Source organism: Silene latifolia, chromosome 10, assembly GCF_048544455.1.
Source record: "Silene latifolia isolate original U9 population chromosome 10, ASM4854445v1, whole genome shotgun sequence".
Taxonomy (NCBI): Eukaryota; Viridiplantae; Streptophyta; class Magnoliopsida; order Caryophyllales; family Caryophyllaceae; genus Silene; species Silene latifolia.
This window is the reverse complement of record NC_133535.1, coordinates 60613531-60635135: the sequence shown is the minus strand read 5'-3', so window position 1 is coordinate 60635135 and position 21605 is coordinate 60613531. Positions and strand designations below refer to the sequence as shown.

General features: G+C 37.8%; 1 protein-coding gene across 1 annotated transcript; it reads right to left on the bottom strand.

Annotated features, from left to right (window-relative positions):
• Positions 1–18118: 18118 nt before the first annotated feature.
• Positions 18119–20974, bottom strand: LOC141607643 (uncharacterized). The gene has a single exon (XM_074426996.1). It carries the CDS (start codon positions 20972–20974, stop codon positions 18119–18121), a length of 2856 nt encoding a protein of 951 aa, XP_074283097.1.
• Positions 20975–21605: the final 631 nt, after the last annotated feature.

The window sequence follows — 21605 nt, the reverse complement described above, 5'->3', positions numbered from 1 at the left end:
GACTTGTTATGTGAACCATTTTTCCTTGTTCATTAGTCCTTGTGACTCGTTGTGTAAACTATTTGTCCAAGTTCTTTAGACCTTGTGACTCGTTGTGTGAACCATTTGTCCTTGTTCTTTAGTCCTTGTGACTCGTTGTGTAAACTATTTGTCCTTGTTCATTAAACCGTGTGACTCGTTGTGTGAACCATTTGTCCTTGTTCTTTAGTCCTTGTGACACGTTGTTTAAACAATTTGTCCTTGTTCATTAGTCTTGTGACTCGTTGTGTAAACCATTTGTCCTTGTGACTCGTTGTGTAAACTATTTGTCCTTGTTCTTTAGACCTTGTAACTCGTTGTGTGAACCATTTGTATTTGTTCTTTAGTCCTTTTGACTCGTTGTTTAAACCATTTGCCGTTGTTTATTAGTCCTTCTGACTCGTTGTGTAAACCATTTGTCCTTGTTATTGTGACTTGTCGTGTGAACCATTTTTCCTTTTTCATTAGTCCTTGTGACTCGTTGTGTGAACCAATTGTCCATGTTCATTAGTCCTTGTGACTTGTTGTGTAAACTATTTGTCCTTGTTCATTAGTCCTTATGACTCGTTGTGTGAACCATTTGTCCTTGTTCTTTAGTCCTTGTGACTCGTTGTGTAAACTATTTGTCCTTGTTCTTTAAACCGTGTGACTCGTTGTGTGAACCATTTGTCCTTGTTCTTTAGTCCTTGTGACATGTTGTTTAAACAATTTGTCTTTGTTCATTAGTCTTGTGACTCGTTGTGTAAATTATTTGTCCTTGTTCATTAAACCGTGTGACTCGTTGTGTGAACCATTTGTCCTTGTTCTTTAGTCCTTGTGACACGTTGTTTAAACAATTTGTCCTTGTTCATTAGTCTTGTGACTCGTTGTGTGAATCATTTGTCCTTGTTCATTAGTCCTTCTAACTCGTTGTGTAAACTATTTGCCCTTGTTCAGTAGTCCTTCTAAATCGTTGTGTGAGTCATTTGTCCTTGTTCTTTAGTCCATCTGACTTGTTGTGTGAACCATTTGTCCTTGTTCATTAGGCTTCTGACTCGTTGTGTAAACCATTTGTCCTTGTGACTCGTTGTGTAAACCACTTGTCCTTGTTCATTAGTCTATGTGACTCGTTGTTTAAACCATTTCTCCTTATTTATTAGTCCTTGTGATTCGTTGTGTAAACCATTTGTCCTTGTTATTGTGACTTGTTGTGTGAATCATTTATCCTTGCTCATTAGTCCTTGTGACTCGTTGTGTGAATCATTTGCCCTTGTTCATTAGTCCTTGTGACTCGTTGTGTAAACTATTTGTCCTTGTTCTTTAGACCTTGTGACTCGTTGTGTGAACCATTTGTCCTTGTTCTTTAGTCCTTGTGACACGTTGTTTATTAGTCTTGTGACTCGTTGTGTAAACCATTTGTCCTTGTGACTCGTTGTGTAAACCAATTGTCCTTCTTCATTAGTCCTTGTGAGTCGTTGTTTAAACCATTTGTCCTTGTTTATTAGTCCTTGTGATTCGTTGTGTAAACCACTTGTCCTTGTTCATTAGTCCTTGTGACTCGTTGTGTAAACTATTTTTCCTTGTTCTTTAGACCTTGTGACTCGTTGTGTGAACCTTCTGTCCTTGTTCCTTAGTCCTTGTGACTCGTTGTTTAAACAATTTGTCCTTGTTTTTTAGTTCTTGTGACTCGTTGTGTAAACCATTTGTCCTTGTTATTGTAACTTGTTGTGTGAACCATTTATCCTTGCTCATTAGTTCTTGTGACTCGTTGTGTGATCCATTTGTCCTTGTTCATTAGTCCTTGTGACTCGTTGTGTAAACTATTTGTCCTTGTTCTTTAGACCTTGTGACTCGTTGTGTGAACCATTTGTCGTTGTTCTTTAGTCCTTGTGACACGTTGTTTAAATTATTTGTCCTTGTTCATTAGTCTTGTGACTCGTTGTGTAAACCATTTGTCCTTGTGACTCGTTGTGTAAACCATTTGTCCTTGTTCATTAGTCCTTGTGACTCGTTGTTTAAACCATTTGTCCTTGTGATTCGTTGTGTAAAGCATTTGTCCTTGTTCATTAGTCCTTGTGACTCGTTGTGTAAACTATTTTTCCTTGTTCTTTAGACCTTGTGACTTGTTGTGTGAACCTTCCGTCCTTGTTCCTTAGTCCTTGTGACTCGTTGTTTAAACAATTTGTCCTTGTTTTTTAGTTCTTGTGACTCGTTGTGTAAACCATTTGTCCTTGTTTTTGTAACTTGTTGTGTGAACCATTTATCCTTGCTCATTAGTTCTTGTGACTCGTTGTGTGATCCATTTGTCCTTTTTCATTAGTCCTTGTGACTCGTTGTGTAAACTATTTGTCCTTGTTCTTTAGACCTTGTGACTCGTTGTGTGAACCATTTGTCCTTGTTCTTTAGTCCTTGTGATACGTTGTTTAAACAATTTGTCCTTGTTCATTAGTCTTGTGACTCGTTGTGTAAACCATTTGTCCTTGTGACTCGTTGTATAATCCATTTGCCCTTGTTCATTAGTCCTTGTGACTCGTTGTTTAAACCATTTGTCCTTGTTTATTAGTCCTTGTGATTCGTTGTGTAAACCATTTGTCCTTGTTCATTAGTCCTTGTGACTCGTTGTGTAAACTATTTGTCCTTGTTCATTAGACCTTGTGACTCGTTGTGTGAACCATTTGTCCTTCTTTTTTAGTCCTTGTGACTCATTGTTTAAACAATTTGTCCTTGTTTTTTAGTTCTTGTGACTCGTTGTGTAAACCATTTGTCCTTGTTATTGTGACTTGTTGTGTGAACCTTTTTTCCTTGCTCATTAGTCCTTGTGACTCATTGTGTAAACTATTTGTCCTTGTACATTAGTCCTTGTTACTCGTTGTGTGAACCATTTGTCTTTGTTCTTTAGTCCTTGTGACTTGTTGTTTAAACAATTTGTCCTTGTTTTTTAGTTCTTGTGACTCGTTGTGTAAACCATTTGTCCTTGTTATTGTGACTTGTTATGTGAACCATTTTTCCTTGTTCATTAGTCCGTGTGACTCGTTGTGTAAACTATTTGTCCAAATTCTTTAGACCTTGTGACTCGTTGTGTGAACCATTTGTCCTTGCTCATTAGTCCCTGTGACTCGTTGTGTAACTATTTGTCCTTCTTCATTAGTCCTTGTGACTAGTTGTGTGAACCATTTGTCCTTGTTTATTAGTCCATGTGATTCGTTGTGTAAACCATTTGTCCTTATTCATTAGTCCTTGTGACTCGTTGTGTAAACTATTTGTCCTTGTTCATTAGACCTTGTGACTCGTTGTGTGAACCATTTGTCCTTATTTTTTAGTCCTTGTGACTCGTTGTTTAAACAATTTGTCCTTTATTTTTAGTTCTTGTGACTCGTTGTGTAAACCATTTGTCCTTGTTATTGTGACTTGTTGTGTGAACCATTTTTCCTTGCTCATTAGTCCTTGTGACTCATTGTGTAAACTATTTGTCCTTGTACATTAGTCCTTGTTACTCGTTGTGTGAACCATTTGTCCTTGTTCTTTAGTCCTTGTGACTCGTTGTTTAAACAATTTGTCCTTGTTTTTTAGTTCTTGTGACTCGTTGTGTAAACCATTTGTCCTTGTTATTGTGACTTGTTATGTGAACCATTTTTCCTTGTTCATTAGTCCTTGTGACTCGTTGTGTAAACTATTTGTCCAAGTTCTTTAGACCTTGTGACTCGTTGTGTGAACCATTTGTCCTTGTTCTTTAGTCCTTGTGACTCGTTGTGTAAACTATTTGTCCTTGTTCATTAAACCGTGTGACTCGTTGTGTGAACCATTTGTCCTTGTTCTTTAGTCCTTGTGACACGTTGTTTAAACAATTTGTCCTTGTTCATTAGTCTTGTGACTCGTTGTGTAAACCATTTGTCCTTGTGACTCGTTGTGTAAACTATTTGTCCTTGTTCTTTAGACCTTGTAACTCGTTGTGTGAACCATTTGTATTTGTTCTTTAGTCCTTTTGACTCGTTGTTTAAACCATTTGCCGTTGTTTATTAGTCCTTCTGACTCGTTGTGTAAACCATTTGTCCTTGTTATTGTGACTTGTCGTGTGAACCATTTTTCCTTTTTCATTAGTCCTTGTGACTCGTTGTGTGAACCAATTGTCCATGTTCATTAGTCCTTGTGACTTGTTGTGTAAACTATTTGTCCTTGTTCATTAGTCCTTATGACTCGTTGTGTGAACCATTTGTCCTTGTTCTTTAGTCCTTGTGACTCGTTGTGTAAACTATTTGTCCTTGTTCTTTTAACCGTGTGACTCGTTGTGTGAACCATTTGTCCTTGTTCTTTAGTCCTTGTGACATGTTGTTTAAACAATTTGTCTTTGTTCATTAGTCTTGTGACTCGTTGTGTAAATTATTTGTCCTTGTTCATTAAACCGTGTGACTCGTTGTGTGAACCATTTGTCCTTGTTCTTTAGTCCTTGTGACACGTTGTTTAAACAATTTGTCCTTGTTCATTAGTCTTGTGACTCGTTGTGTAAACCATTTGTCCTTGTGACTCGTTGTGTAAACTATTTGTCCTTGTTCTTTAGACCTTGTAACTCGTTGTGTGATCCATTTGTATTTGTTCTTTAGTCCTTTTGACTCGTTGTTTAAACCATTTGCCGTTGTTTATTAGTCCTTGTGACTCGTTGTGTAAACCATTTGTCCTTGTTATTGTGACTTGTCGTGTGAACCATTTTTCCTTTTTCATTAGTCCTTGTGACTCGTTGTGTGAACCAATTGTCCATGTTCATTAGTCCTTGTGACTTGTTGTGTAAACTATTTGTCCTTGTTCATTAGTCCTTATGACTCGTTGTGTGAACCATTTATCCTTGTTCTTTAGTCCTTGTGACTCGTTGTGTAAACTATTTGTCGTTGTTCTTTAAACCGTGTGACTCGTTGTGTGAACCATTTATCCTTGTGACTCGTTGTTTAAACAATTTGTCCTTGTTCATTAGTCTTGTGACTCGTTGTGTAAACCATTTGTCCTTGTGACTCGTTGTGTAAACCATTTGTCCTTGTTCATTAGTCCTTGTGACTCGTTGTATAAATCGTTTGTCCTTGTTTATTAGTCCTTGTGATTCGTTGTGTAAACCATTTGTCCTTGTTCATTAGTCCTTGTAACTCGTTGTGTAAACTATTTGTCCTTGTTCATTATACCTTGTGACTCGTTGTGTGAACCATTTGTCCTTGTTTTTTAGTCCTTGTGACTCGTTGTTTAAACAATTTGTCCTTGTTTTTAGTTCTTGTGACTCGTTGTGTAAACCATTTGTCCTTGTTATTGTGACTTGTTGTGTGAACCATTTTTCCTTGCTCATTAGTCCTTGTGACTCATTGTGTAAACTATTTGTCCTTGTACATTAGTCCTTGTTACTCGTTGTGTGAACCATTTGTCCTTGTTCTTTAGTCCTTGTGACTCATTGTTTAAACAATTTTTCCTTGTTTTTTAGTTCTTGTGACTCGTTGTGTAAACCATTTGTCCTTGTTATTGTGACTTGTTATGTGAACCATTTTTCCTTGTTCATTAGTCCTTGTGACTCGTTGTGTAAACTATTTGTCCAAGTTCTTTAGTCCTTATGATCCGTTGTGTGAACCATTTGTCCTTGTTCTTTAGTCCTTGTGACTCGTGGTGTAAACTATTTGTCCTTGTTCTTTAAACCGTGTGACTCGTTGTGTGAACCATTTGTCCTTGTTCTTTAGTCCTTGTGACACATTGTTTAAACAATTTCTCCTTGTTCATTAGTCTTGTGACTCGTTGTGTAAACCATTTATCCTTGTGACTCGTTGTGTAAACCATTTGTCCTTGTTTATTAGTCCTTGTGACTCGTTGTGTAAACTATTTGTCCAAGTTCTTTAGACCTTGTGACTCGTTGTGTGAACCATTTGTCCTTGCTCATTAGTCCCTGTGACTCGTTGTGTAACTATTTGTCCTTGTTCATTAGTCCTTGTGACTAGTTGTGTGAACCATTTGTCCTTGTTCTTTAGTCCTTGTGAGTCGTTGTTTAAACAATTTGTCCTTGTTTTTTAGTTCTTGTGACTCGTTGTGTAAACCATTTGTCCTTGTTATTTTGACTTGTTATGTGAACCATTTCTCCTTGTTCATTAGTCCTTGTGACTCGTTGTGTGAATCATTTGTCCTTGTTCATTAGTCCTTCTAACTCGTTGTGTAAACTATTTGCCCTTGTTCTTTAGTCCTTCTAAATCGTTGTGTGAGTCATTTGTCCTTGTTCTTTAGTCCATCTGACTTGTTGTGTGAACCATTTGTCCTTGTTCATTAGGCTTCTGACTCGTTGTGTAAACCATTTGTCCTTGTGACTCGTTGTGTAAACCACTTGTCCTTGTTCATTAGTCTATGTGACTCGTTGTTTAAACCATTTCTCCTTATTTATTAGTCCTTGTGATTCGTTGTGTAAACCATTTGTCCTTGTTATTGTGACTTGTTGTGTGAATCATTTATGCTTGCTCATTAGTCCTTGTGACTCGTTGTGTGAACCATTTGCCCTTGTTCATTAGTCCTTGTGACTCGTTGTGTAAACTATTTGTCCTTGTTCATTAGTCCTTATGACTCGTTGTGTGAACCATTTGTCCTTGTTCTTTAGTCCTTGTGACTCGTTGTGTAAACTATTTGTCCTTGTTCTTTAAACCGTGTGACTCGTTGTGTGAACCATTTGTCCTTGTTTTTTAGTCCTTGTGACACGTTGTTTAAACAATTTGTCCTTGTTCATTAGTCTTGTGACTAGTTGTGTAAACCATTTGTCCTTGTGACTCGTTGTGTAAACCATTTGTCCTTGTTCATTAGTCCTTGTGACTCGTTGTTTAAACCATTTGTCCTTGTTACTCGTTGTGTGAACCATTTGTCCTTGTTCTTTAGTCCTTGTGACTCGTTGTTTAAACAATTTGTCCTTGTTTTTTAGTTCTTGTGACTCGTTGTGTAAACTATTTGTCCTTGTTCATTATACCTTGTGACTCGTTGTGTGAACCATTTGTCCTTGTTTTTTAGTCCTTGTGACTCGTTGTTTAAACAATTTGTCCTTGTTTTTTAGTTCTTGTGACTCGTTGTGTAAACCATTTGTCCTTGTTATTGTGACTTGTTGTGTGAACCATTTTTCCTTGCTCATTAGTCCTTGTGACTCATTGTGTAAACTATTTGTCCTTGTACATTAGTCCTTGTTACTCGTTGTGTGAACCATTTGTCCTTGTTCTTTAGTCCTTGTGACTCGTTGTTTAAACAATTTGTCCTTGTTTTTTAGTTCTTGTGACTCGTTGTGTAAACCATTTGTCCTTGTTATTGTGACTTGTTATGTGAACCATTTTTCCTTGTTCATTAGTCCTTGTGACTCGTTGTGTAAACTATTTGTCCAAGTTCTTTAGACCTTGTGACTCGTTGTGTGAACCATTTGTCCTTGTTCTTTAGTCCTTGTGACTCGTTGTGTAAACTATTTGTCCTTGTTCATTAAACCGTGTGACTCGTTGTGTGAACCATTTGTCCTTGTTCTTTAGTCCTTGTGACACGTTGTTTAAACAATTTGTCCTTGTTCATTAGTCTTGTGACTCGTTGTGTAAACCATTTGTCCTTGTGACTCGTTGTGTAAACTATTTGTCCTTGTTCTTTAGACCTTGTAACTCGTTGTGTGAACCATTTGTATTTGTTCTTTAGTCCTTTTGACTCGTTGTTTAAACCATTTGCCGTTGTTTATTAGTCCTTCTGACTCGTTGTGTAAACCATTTGTCCTTGTTATTGTGACTTGTCGTGTGAACCATTTTTCCTTTTTCATTAGTCCTTGTGACTCGTTGTGTGAACCAATTGTCCATGTTCATTAGTCCTTGTGACTTGTTGTGTAAACTATTTGTCCTTGTTCATTAGTCCTTATGACTCGTTGTGTGAACCATTTGTCCTTGTTCTTTAGTCCTTGTGACTCGTTGTGTAAACTATTTGTCCTTGTTCTTTAAACCGTGTGACTCGTTGTGTGAACCATTTGTCCTTGTTCTTTAGTCCTTGTGACATGTTGTTTAAACAATTTGTCTTTGTTCATTAGTCTTGTGACTCGTTGTGTAAATTATTTGTCCTTGTTCATTAAACCGTGTGACTCGTTGTGTGAACCATTTGTCCTTGTTCTTTAGTCCTTGTGACACGTTGTTTAAACAATTTGTCCTTGTTCATTAGTCTTGTGACTCGTTGTGTAAACCATTTGTCCTTGTGACTCGTTGTGTAAACTATTTGTCCTTGTTCTTTAGACCTTGTAACTCGTTGTGTGATCCATTTGTATTTGTTCTTTAGTCCTTTTGACTCGTTGTTTAAACCATTTGCCGTTGTTTATTAGTCCTTGTGACTCGTTGTGTAAACCATTTGTCCTTGTTATTGTGACTTGTCGTGTGAACCATTTTTCCTTTTTCATTAGTCCTTGTGACTCGTTGTGTGAACCAATTGTCCATGTTCATTAGTCCTTGTGACTTGTTGTGTAAACTATTTGTCCTTGTTCATTAGTCCTTATGACTCGTTGTGTGAACCATTTATCCTTGTTCTTTAGTCCTTGTGACTCGTTGTGTAAACTATTTGTCGTTGTTCTTTAAACCGTGTGACTCGTTGTGTGAACCATTTATCCTTGTGACTCGTTGTTTAAACAATTTGTCCTTGTTCATTAGTCTTGTGACTCGTTGTGTAAACCATTTGTCCTTGTGACTCGTTGTGTAAACCATTTGTCCTTGTTCATTAGTCCTTGTGACTCGTTGTATAAATCGTTTGTCCTTGTTTATTAGTCCTTGTGATTCGTTGTGTAAACCATTTGTCCTTGTTCATTAGTCCTTGTAACTCGTTGTGTAAACTATTTGTCCTTGTTCATTATACCTTGTGACTCGTTGTGTGAACCATTTGTCCTTGTTTTTTAGTCCTTGTGACTCGTTGTTTAAACAATTTGTCCTTGTTTTTAGTTCTTGTGACTCGTTGTGTAAACCATTTGTCCTTGTTATTGTGACTTGTTGTGTGAACCATTTTTCCTTGCTCATTAGTCCTTGTGACTCATTGTGTAAACTATTTGTCCTTGTACATTAGTCCTTGTTACTCGTTGTGTGAACCATTTGTCCTTGTTCTTTAGTCCTTGTGACTCATTGTTTAAACAATTTTTCCTTGTTTTTTAGTTCTTGTGACTCGTTGTGTAAACCATTTGTCCTTGTTATTGTGACTTGTTATGTGAACCATTTTTCCTTGTTCATTAGTCCTTGTGACTCGTTGTGTAAACTATTTGTCCAAGTTCTTTAGTCCTTATGATCCGTTGTGTGAACCATTTGTCCTTGTTCTTTAGTCCTTGTGACTCGTGGTGTAAACTATTTGTCCTTGTTCTTTAAACCGTGTGACTCGTTGTGTGAACCATTTGTCCTTGTTCTTTAGTCCTTGTGACACATTGTTTAAACAATTTCTCCTTGTTCATTAGTCTTGTGACTCGTTGTGTAAACCATTTATCCTTGTGACTCGTTGTGTAAACCATTTGTCCTTGTTTATTAGTCCTTGTGACTCGTTGTGTAAACTATTTGTCCAAGTTCTTTAGACCTTGTGACTCGTTGTGTGAACCATTTGTCCTTGCTCATTAGTCCCTGTGACTCGTTGTGTAACTATTTGTCCTTGTTCATTAGTCCTTGTGACTAGTTGTGTGAACCATTTGTCCTTGTTCTTTAGTCCTTGTGAGTCGTTGTTTAAACAATTTGTCCTTGTTTTTTAGTTCTTGTGACTCGTTGTGTAAACCATTTGTCCTTGTTATTTTGACTTGTTATGTGAACCATTTCTCCTTGTTCATTAGTCCTTGTGACTCGTTGTGTGAATCATTTGTCCTTGTTCATTAGTCCTTCTAACTCGTTGTGTAAACTATTTGCCCTTGTTCATTAGTCCTTCTAAATCGTTGTGTGAGCCATTTGTCCTTGTTCTTTAGTCCATCTGACTTGTTGTGTGAACCATTTGTCCTTGTTCATTAGGCTTCTGACTCGTTGTGTAAACCATTTGTCCTTGTGACTCGTTGTGTAAACCACTTGTCCTTGTTCATTAGTCTATGTGACTCGTTGTTTAAACCATTTCTCCTTATTTATTAGTCCTTGTGATTCGTTGTGTAAACCATTTGTCCTTGTTATTGTGACTTGTTGTGTGAATCATTTATGCTTGCTCATTAGTCCTTGTGACTCGTTGTGTGAACCATTTGCCCTTGTTCATTAGTCCTTGTGACTCGTTGTGTAAACTATTTGTCCTTGTTCATTAGTCCTTATGACTCGTTGTGTGAACCATTTGTCCTTGTTCTTTAGTCCTTGTGACTCGTTGTGTAAACTATTTGTCCTTGTTCTTTAAACCGTGTGACTCGTTGTGTGAACCATTTGTCCTTGTTTTTTAGTCCTTGTGACACGTTGTTTAAACAATTTGTCCTTGTTCATTAGTCTTGTGACTAGTTGTGTAAACCATTTGTCCTTGTGACTCGTTGTGTAAACCATTTGTCCTTGTTCATTAGTCCTTGTGACTCGTTGTTTAAACCATTTGTCCTTGTTACTCGTTGTGTGAACCATTTGTCCTTGTTCTTTAGTCCTTGTGACTCGTTGTTTAAACAATTTGTCCTTGTTTTTTAGTTCTTGTGACTCGTTGTGTAAACTATTTGTCCTTGTTCATTATACCTTGTGACTCGTTGTGTGAACCATTTGTCCTTGTTTTTTAGTCCTTGTGACTCGTTGTTTAAACAATTTGTCCTTGTTTTTTAGTTCTTGTGACTCGTTGTGTAAACCATTTGTCCTTGTTATTGTGACTTGTTGTGTGAACCATTTTTCCTTGCTCATTAGTCCTTGTGACTCATTGTGTAAACTATTTGTCCTTGTACATTAGTCCTTGTTACTCGTTGTGTGAACCATTTGTCCTTGTTCTTTAGTCCTTGTGACTCATTGTTTAAACAATTTTTCCTTGTTTTTTAGTTCTTGTGACTCGTTGTGTAAACCATTTGTCCTTGTTATTGTGACTTGTTATGTGAACCATTTTTCCTTGTTCATTAGTCCTTGTGACTCGTTGTGTAAACTATTTGTCCAAGTTCTTTAGTCCTTATGATCCGTTGTGTGAACCATTTGTCCTTGTTCTTTAGTCCTTGTGACTCGTTGTGTAAACTATTTGTCCTTGTTCTTTAAACCGTGTGACTCGTTGTGTGAACCATTTGTCCTTGTTCTTTAGTCCTTGTGACACATTGTTTAAACAATTTCTCCTTGTTCATTAGTCTTGTGACTCGTTGTGTAAACCATTTATCCTTGTGACTCGTTGTGTAAACCATTTGTCCTTGTTTATTAGTCCTTGTGACTCGTTGTGTAAACTATTTGTCCAAGTTCTTTAGACCTTGTGACTCGTTGTGTGAACCATTTGTCCTTGCTCATTAGTCCCTGTGACTCGTTGTGTAACTATTTGTCCTTGTTCATTAGTCCTTGTGACTAGTTGTGTGAACCATTTGTCCTTGTTCTTTAGTCCTTGTGAGTCGTTGTTTAAACAATTTGTCCTTGTTTTTTAGTTCTTGTGACTCGTTGTGTAAACCATTTGTCCTTGTTATTTTGACTTGTTATGTGAACCATTTCTCCTTGTTCATTAGTCCTTGTGACTCGTTGTGTGAATCATTTGTCCTTGTTCATTAGTCCTTCTAACTCGTTGTGTAAACTATTTGCCCTTGTTCAGTAGTCCTTCTAAATCGTTGTGTGAGTCATTTGTCCTTGTTCTTTAGTCCATCTGACTTGTTGTGTGAACCATTTGTCCTTGTTCATTAGGCTTCTGACTCGTTGTGTAAACCATTTGTCCTTGTGACTCGTTGTGTAAACCACTTGTCCTTGTTCATTAGTCTATGTGACTCGTTGTTTAAACCATTTCTCCTTATTTATTAGTCCTTGTGATTCGTTGTGTAAACCATTTGTCCTTGTTATTGTGACTTGTTGTGTGAATCATTTATGCTTGCTCATTAGTCCTTGTGACTCGTTGTGTGAACCATTTGCCCTTGTTCATTAGTCCTTGTGACTCGTTGTGTAAACTATTTGTCCTTGTTCATTAGTCCTTATGACTCGTTGTGTGAACCATTTGTCCTTGTTCTTTAGTCCTTGTGACTCGTTGTGTAAACTATTTGTCCTTGTTCTTTAAACCGTGTGACTCGTTGTGTGAACCATTTGTCCTTGTTTTTTAGTCCTTGTGACACGTTGTTTAAACAATTTGTCCTTGTTCATTAGTCTTGTGACTAGTTGTGTAAACCATTTGTCCTTGTGACTCGTTGTGTAAACCATTTGTCCTTGTTCATTAGTCCTTGTGACTCGTTGTTTAAACCATTTGTCCTTGTTACTCGTTGTGTGAACCATTTGTCCTTGTTCTTTAGTCCTTGTGACTCGTTGTTTAAACAATTTGTCCTTGTTTTTTAGTTCTTGTGACTCGTTGTGTAAACCATTTGTCCTTGTTATTGTGACTTGTTATGTGAACCATTTTTCCTTGTTCATTAGTCCTTGTGACTCGTTGTGTAAACTATTTGTCCAAGTTCTTTAGACCTTGTGACTCGTTGTGTGAACCATTTGTCCTTGTTCTTTAGTCCTTGTGACTCGTTGTGTAAACTATTTGTCCTTGTTCATTAAACCGTGTGACTCGTTGTGTGAACCATTTGTCCTTGTTCTTTAGTCCTTGTGACACGTTGTTTAAACAATTTGTCCTTGTTCATTAGTCTTGTGACTCGTTGTGTAAACCATTTGTCCTTGTGACTCGTTGTGTAAACTATTTGTCCTTGTTCTTTAGACCTTGTAACTCGTTGTGTGAACCATTTGTATTTGTTCTTTAGTCCTTTTGACTCGTTGTTTAAACCATTTGCCGTTGTTTATTAGTCCTTCTGACTCGTTGTGTAAACCATTTGTCCTTGTTATTGTGACTTGTCGTGTGAACCATTTTTCCTTTTTCATTAGTCCTTGTGACTCGTTGTGTGAACCAATTGTCCATGTTCATTAGTCCTTGTGACTTGTTGTGTAAACTATTTGTCCTTGTTCATTAGTCCTTATGACTCGTTGTGTGAACCATTTGTCCTTGTTCTTTAGTCCTTGTGACTCGTTGTGTAAACTATTTGTCCTTGTTCTTTAAACCGTGTGACTCGTTGTGTGAACCATTTGTCCTTGTTCTTTAGTCCTTGTGACATGTTGTTTAAACAATTTGTCTTTGTTCATTAGTCTTGTGACTCGTTGTGTAAATTATTTGTCCTTGTTCATTAAACCGTGTGACTCGTTGTGTGAACCATTTGTCCTTGTTCTTTAGTCCTTGTGACACGTTGTTTAAACAATTTGTCCTTGTTCATTAGTCTTGTGACTCGTTGTGTAAACCATTTGTCCTTGTGACTCGTTGTGTAAACTATTTGTCCTTGTTCTTTAGACCTTGTAACTCGTTGTGTGATCCATTTGTATTTGTTCTTTAGTCCTTTTGACTCGTTGTTTAAACCATTTGCCGTTGTTTATTAGTCCTTGTGACTCGTTGTGTAAACCATTTGTCCTTGTTATTGTGACTTGTCGTGTGAACCATTTTTCCTTTTTCATTAGTCCTTGTGACTCGTTGTGTGAACCAATTGTCCATGTTCATTAGTCCTTGTGACTTGTTGTGTAAACTATTTGTCCTTGTTCATTAGTCCTTATGACTCGTTGTGTGAACCATTTATCCTTGTTCTTTAGTCCTTGTGACTCGTTGTGTAAACTATTTGTCGTTGTTCTTTAAACCGTGTGACTCGTTGTGTGAACCATTTATCCTTGTGACTCGTTGTTTAAACAATTTGTCCTTGTTCATTAGTCTTGTGACTCGTTGTGTAAACCATTTGTCCTTGTGACTCGTTGTGTAAACCATTTGTCCTTGTTCATTAGTCCTTGTGACTCGTTGTATAAATCGTTTGTCCTTGTTTATTAGTCCTTGTGATTCGTTGTGTAAACCATTTGTCCTTGTTCATTAGTCCTTGTGACTCGTTGTGTAAACTATTTGTCCTTGTTCATTATACCTTGTGACTCGTTGTGTGAACCATTTGTCCTTGTTTTTTAGTCCTTGTGACTCGTTGTTTAAACAATTTGTCCTTGTTTTTTAGTTCTTGTGACTCGTTGTGTAAACCATTTGTCCTTGTTATTGTGACTTGTTGTGTGAACCATTTTTCCTTGCTCATTAGTCCTTGTGACTCATTGTGTAAACTATTTGTCCTTGTACATTAGTCCTTGTTACTCGTTGTGTGAACCATTTGTCCTTGTTCTTTAGTCCTTGTGACTCATTGTTTAAACAATTTTTCCTTGTTTTTTAGTTCTTGTGACTCGTTGTGTAAACCATTTGTCCTTGTTATTGTGACTTGTTATGTGAACCATTTTTCCTTGTTCATTAGTCCTTGTGACTCGTTGTGTAAACTATTTGTCCAAGTTCTTTAGTCCTTATGATCCGTTGTGTGAACCATTTGTCCTTGTTCTTTAGTCCTTGTGACTCGTTGTGTAAACTATTTGTCCTTGTTCTTTAAACCGTGTGACTCGTTGTGTGAACCATTTGTCCTTGTTCTTTAGTCCTTGTGACACATTGTTTAAACAATTTCTCCTTGTTCATTAGTCTTGTGACTCGTTGTGTAAACCATTTATCCTTGTGACTCGTTGTGTAAACCATTTGTCCTTGTTCATTAGTCCTTGTGACTCGTTGTGTAAACTATTTGTCCAAGTTCTTTAGACCTTGTGACTCGTTGTGTGAACCATTTGTCCTTGCTCATTAGTCCCTGTGACTCGTTGTGTAACTATTTGTCCTTGTTCATTAGTCCTTGTGACTAGTTGTGTGAACCATTTGTCCTTGTTCTTTAGTCCTTGTGAGTCGTTGTTTAAACAATTTGTCCTTGTTTTTTAGTTCTTGTGACTCGTTGTGTAAACCATTTGTCCTTGTTATTTTGACTTGTTATGTGAACCATTTCTCCTTGTTCATTAGTCCTTGTGACTCGTTGTGTGAATCATTTGTCCTTGTTCATTAGTCCTTCTAACTCGTTGTGTAAACTATTTGCCCTTGTTCGTAGTCCTTCTAAATCGTTGTGTGAGTCATTTGTCCTTGTTCTTTAGTCCATCTGACTTGTTGTGTGAACCATTTGTCCTTGTTCATTAGGCTTCTGACTCGTTGTGTAAACCATTTGTCCTTGTGACTCGTTGTGTAAACCACTTGTCCTTGTTCATTAGTCTATGTGACTCGTTGTTTAAACCATTTCTCCTTATTTATTAGTCCTTGTGATTCGTTGTGTAAACCATTTGTCCTTGTTATTGTGACTTGTTGTGTGAATCATTTATGCTTGCTCATTAGTCCTTGTGACTCGTTGTGTGAACCATTTGCCCTTGTTCATTAGTCCTTGTGACTCGTTGTGTAAACTATTTGTCCTTGTTCATTAGTCCTTATGAGTCGTTGTGTGAACCATTTGTCCTTGTTCTTTAGTCCTTGTGACTCGTTGTGTAAACTATTTGTCCTTGTTCTTTAAACCGTGTGACTCGTTGTGTGAACCATTTGTCCTTGTTTTTTAGTCCTTGTGACACGTTGTTTAAACAATTTGTCCTTGTTCATTAGTCTTGTGACTAGTTGTGTAAACCATTTGTCCTTGTGACTCGTTGTGTAAACCATTTGTCCTTGTTCATTAGTCCTTGTGACTCGTTGTTTAAATCATTTGTCCTTGTTTATTAGTCCTTGTGATTCGTTGTGTAAACCATTTGTCCTTATTCATTAGTCCTTGTGACTCGTTGTGTAAACTATTTGTCCTTGTTCATTAGACCTTGTGACTCGTTGTGTGAACCATTTGTCCTTATTTTTTAGTCCTTGTGACTCGTTGTTTAAACAATTTGTCATTTATTTTTAGTTCTTGTGACTCGTTGTGTAAACCATTTGTCCTTGTTATTGTGACTTGTTGTGTGAACCATTTTTCCTTGCTCATTAGTCCTTGTGACTCATTGTGTAAACTATTTGTCCTTGTACATTAGTCCTTGTTACTCGTTGTGTGAACCATTTGTCCTTGTTGATGTAAAACCGGATACCAAATCGGTGTGAATGTTAGACACGAAAAGGCCTGATTTGGTAAAGTATTGTGAGTGATATTTTTGGTGTTTTATGAGTTTAAATTGCAGCGGAAAATGTTAAGTAAAATGGATATGGATTAGCTAAGAAACCTCGCAAGATAACTCAACTAAAACTGGAATCTCCAACCAAGACCACACAGGAACAAGGAGGGAAATAAAGGATATTTCAACCAAGAACACACAAGTAAAACAAGGCTGAAATAAGGCGCCGAAGGCAAGGAAGACAAGAACACTCGCAAGCATTCAAAGTTTGAGAGAAAATCTCTACACTTGGGTTTATATTTCTGAAAATTGGATTCTTACAAATGAGGATTTTCGCCCCTTATATAGCAAATATGTGCTTGGGCTCCAAGGCAACATTAAATGCTAAAAACTATTTCCTAGGCATGCTTGGGCACCAAGGCATTATTTAAAATTATATAGAAAAAATATGCTAGATTTTTGTAAAAACTAGGTGAGGAAAACTAGGTGAGGAAGACTAAAATCATCCTCTAACTTGGGCGGCACTCTCCTTGGGCGGCACTCCTTGGATCAGCTAGAGCTCGATGTCCAACTTATCATTGTGACATAACTCGCATTTCTTTTAGCACCAAAATAAGGACTCGGATCAGCGTTAAGTAAGAGTGCGCTAGAGCTCGACATTGCTCCCGCATCATTCTCTCCTTCTTCAAAAGAATTTGTCCTCAAATTTTCATCATCCAAGTATGGAGATAGATCACCAATATTGAAAGTAGCACTTACACCACCATATTCATCAGGGAGTTCAATTTTGTAAGCACTTTCACCGTAGCGTTCAAGCACTCGAAATGGACCATCGGCCCTTGGCATTAACTTGTTCTTTCGCTTAGAGGGAAACCTCTCCTTGCGAAGATGTAACCAAACAAGATCTCCCACCTTGAATGTAGGCTGTTTTCGATGCTTATTAGCTTTCTCCTTGTATCTTGCATTAGCCTTCTCAATTTGAGCTTTGATTTGCTCACAAGTACGCAAGAATGCAGCTTGTCTTTCCTTAGCTTCAAAACTTACCGTCTCCTTCTTTGGAATAGGAATAAGATCAATAGGGAGATAAGGATTTATCCCATAAACGATCTCGAATGGTGCACGGCCAGTAGTCATAGACGGTGTACGATTATAGGCAAACTCAACATGTGCCAACTTCACATCCCAATCCTTTGTGCTCTTACTCACTAAACCTCGTAACAAACTTCCAAGAGTTCGATTTGTCACCTCCGTTTGACCATCGGTTTGGGGATGGTGAGAAGTACTAAACAACAGCTTAGTACCAACCAAACGCCACAACGTCTTCCAAAAGTAGCTTAAAAACTTAGTGTCTCGATCGGAAACAATAGTTTTAGGAATGCCATGTAGACGAACAACTTTTAATACAACTCACCTACTTTAGAAGCATCATGTGTTTGTGACATGGTATGAAATGAGCCATTTTTGAGAATCGATCAACCACCACCATGATTGAATCTTTACCTCTTTGAGTTGAAGAGGCAACCCAACAATAAAATCCATGCTTACCTCGTCCCATGGTTGTGTAGGAACTGGTAAGGGAGTGTAAAGCCCCTTAGTGAATGAACTTTTCGATACTTGGCATGTAGCACACCTTGCTATCACATCTTGCACATCCTTGAGCATCTTAGGCTAATAGAAGTGCTCTCCAAGGATATCATACGTTTTATTGACGCCAAAGTGTCCAGCCAACGCTCCTCCATGCGCTTCTCTAACCAATAGCTCTCGAATTGAGCTCTTAGGAATACAAAGCTTGTTTCCTTTGAACAAATATCCTTCTTGCACCGAGAACAAATTAGTAGGACTAATAAGTTCATTTGAGAAATCAGGATCATCTTTGTATAATTCTTTCAATTGCTCAAATCCAAGTAACCTCGCATCAAGTGCAACAAGCAAACAATGCCTCCTTGAAAGCGCATCAGCCACAACATTAGAGTTTCCCATTTTATACTTTGAAGAAAAGGTAAAGGATTGTAGGAACTCTACCCATCTGGCATGTCTTGCATTCAACTTTTGTTGCCCATGAATGTGCTTTAGAGCCTCGTGATCGAATGCAGAACAAATGGTTTTGGGCGAAGATAATGAGCCCAATGATCCAGTGCTCGCACAATCGCATAGAACTCTTTGTCATAGGTGGAATACTTTAGCCTTGCTCCACCCAATTTCTCACTAAAGAATGCAATAGGTCGTTTCTCTTGGATTAGAACAACTCCAACTCCAACTCCGCTAGCGTCGCATTCAACTTCGAACAATTTGTCAAAGTTGGGCAAAGCTAGAATAGGTGCTGAACACAACTTATCTTTGATCTCATCAAATGCCTTTTGTGCACTTGGATTCCACACAAACTCTCCTTTCTTTGTTAGCTCGGTGATAGGTGCAACAATAGAGCTAAAATTCTGAATGAACCTTCGATAAAACGAAGCCAATCCATGAAAACTTCTAACTTCAGTAGTTGTTTTAGGAATAGGCCACGATTGAATTGCTTCCACTTTTGAAGGATCAACGCTCACCCCTTCTTCTCCAACGATATAACCAAGAAAGGTTACACTAGGCACCATGAACATACATTTCTCGAGCTTTCCATAAAGCTTTTGTTCTCTTAGCTTCTCAAATACCTTCCTCAAATCCTCCAAGTGTTGTTCCTTATTTTTGCTGTAAATAAGAATGTCGTCAAGATAAACAACAACAAACTTATTAAGAAATGGCCTTAGGACCTCATTCATCAGCCGCATGAAAGAACTAGGAGCATTGCATAACCCAAATGGCATAACAAGCCACTCATACAACCCTTGCTTTGTTTTGAAGGCTGTTTTCCATTCGTCACCTTCTCGAATCCTCATTTGATGATAACCACTTCGAAGATCAATTTTCGAGAACACACGAGCTCCATTCAACTCATCAAGCATATCATCTAGTCTCGGCATAGGAAAGCGATATTTGATTGTAATATTGTTCACCGCTCGGCTATCAATACACATACGCCATGTCCCATCCTTCTTGGGTACCAAAAGAGCAGGTACGGCACAAGGACTAAGACTCTCTTGCACATAGCCTCGATCAATCAATTCTTGCACTTGTCTTTGCAACTCTTTAGCCTCTTCTGGATTGCATCGATAGGCTGGTTTGTTTGGAAGTGTAGCTCCTGGAATAAGATCAATTTGGTGCTCTATGCCACGCTTAGGAGGTAATCCAAGTGGCAACTCTTCCGGGAACACATCACCAAACTCATTCAACAACATTTGGACAGTCTCGTCATGAACTCCAATTCCCTCTTCCACATCTCGAATCATAAGAACATAAGCTTGTTCCCCTTGTTCTAATGCTTCAACAAATTCTTTAGCATTCATAAACAAATTCTCATTTTTCTTCTTTACTTTGTTAGGTGACAAGGGTTTCAAGTGGAATCTGTTTTTACCCTTACTAACAATGTAAATGTTATCCCTTCCTTGATGAACAACTTCTCTATCAAACTGCCATGGTCGTCCCAATAGAATATGACATGCACTCATGGGTAACACGTCACACCATACTTCATCTTCATAGGGACCCATAACAAATGAAAGCAAAGCTTGTTTCTTGACTTTAATCCCACTGTTTTCATTCAACCAATGCAGCATGTATGGTTTATGGTGATTACGAGTCTCAAGCTTAAAGGAATCCACCAATTCAGTAGCAACCGTATTTGTGCAAGACCCACTATCAATAATCAAATTGCAAGTCTTACCACGCACCTTACAACGAGCATGGAAAATCTGCTCACGTTGCTCCATTTCAATCGGTGTGGATTGAATATGCAAGTTTCTCACCACGAACATCTCCTTATCGGTGTCATATGATGGTTCGACAATATGAGTGTGAACCTCATCATCTTCTTCATCTCCATCGTTCTGGACAGAATTGACCTCCGTCTCATTTGTCACCACGAAACATGGAGTAATCTCACCTAACTCTTGAAGAGTAAGCGCTCTCTTTTGGGGACATTCGTTAGCGATGTGTCCATAACCTTGGCATTTAAAGCATCTCCTAGCACCCATATTTTTAAAATCAGTAGCAACTCCTTTGCCTTTGTCTTTGGGTTCTTCCTTTTTGGCTTCCTTATTGAACGATGATGTAGCGCTTGACTTATAAAAAGGATTAACACCCTTAGAACCATCACGAGCAACCAGGGGTTTCTTTCCTTTGTCCTGCTTTTCAAACTTAAGAGCAAGCTTACACACATCATTAAAATCAAGGAAATTCTGAACTTCAACTCGTTGGGCCAATGAAGGACTCAAACCCTTAATGAACCGAGCAATTTGCATCTCCTCCCGTTCCTCAAGGTCACACACCATAATTAGTCTTTCAAACTCCTTAATGTAATCAGTCACACTTAAATTACCTTGAGAAAGAGATGTAAGCATCAAGTACTGCTCTTGTTCATAGTCTCTTGGCACGAAGCGTTTTTGCAAGTGCTTCTTCAACTTATCCCAAGTCTCAATCTTACTCTTTCTTTCACGCCTTCTTTGCTTCTTAAGGTTCTCATACCACAAGGATGCATACTTGGTCATTTTCAAGGTAGCAACCTTGAATTGCTTGTGTTCATCATAGCCTTTATATTCAAAGACTCTCTCTGCTTGTCTCACCCAATCTAGGAATTTTTCAGCATCAAGTTCCCCTTCAAACTCCGGGATATCAAGTTTTAATCCACGATCATCATCATTATTCCTCCTTGGTTCAGGAATGGAATGATGGCTCTCATCGGAATCTGAACTTTCAACATGCCTTTTCCCCTTCTTTCTAAGAGTATGATTACAAATCTGATCAATCTTGTAATTCATTTGTGCCATTTGTTTTGTTAAGTCATCCATACGTTCCTCCCATGGTTCTTGATATGAACCATCATAAGACATCTTTTTTTTTTTTTTTTTTTTTTTTTTCACGGGTGAACAGTACCAGACGTGAACAGTAAGATTTTTTTTTTTTTTTTTATTATGCTTTTCCCAAGACAAACTTGTTAAGAAACAAATTTGAACAAAGCTCTGATAACCAATTTGATGTAAAACCGGATACCAAATCGGTGTGAATGTTAGACACGAAAAGGCCTGATTTGGTAAAGTATTGTGAGTGATATTTTTGGTGTTTTATGAGTTTAAATTGCAGCGGAAAATGTTAAGTAAAATGGATATGGATTAGCTAAGAAACCTCGCAAGATAACTCAACTAAAACTGGAATCTCCAACCAAGACCACACAGGAACAAGGAGGGAAATAAAGGATATTTCAACCAAGAACACACAGTAAACAAGGCTGAAATAAGGCGCCGACCTCGCAAGGAAGACAAGAACACTCGCAAGCATTCAAAGTTTGAGAGAAAATCTCTACACTTGGGTTTATATTTCTGAAAATTGGATTCTTACAAATGAGGATTTTCGCCCCTTATATAGCAAATATGTGCTTGGACTCCAAGGCAACATTAAATGCTAAAAACTATTTCCTAGGCATGCTTGGGCACCAAGGCATTATTTAAAATTATATAGAAAAAA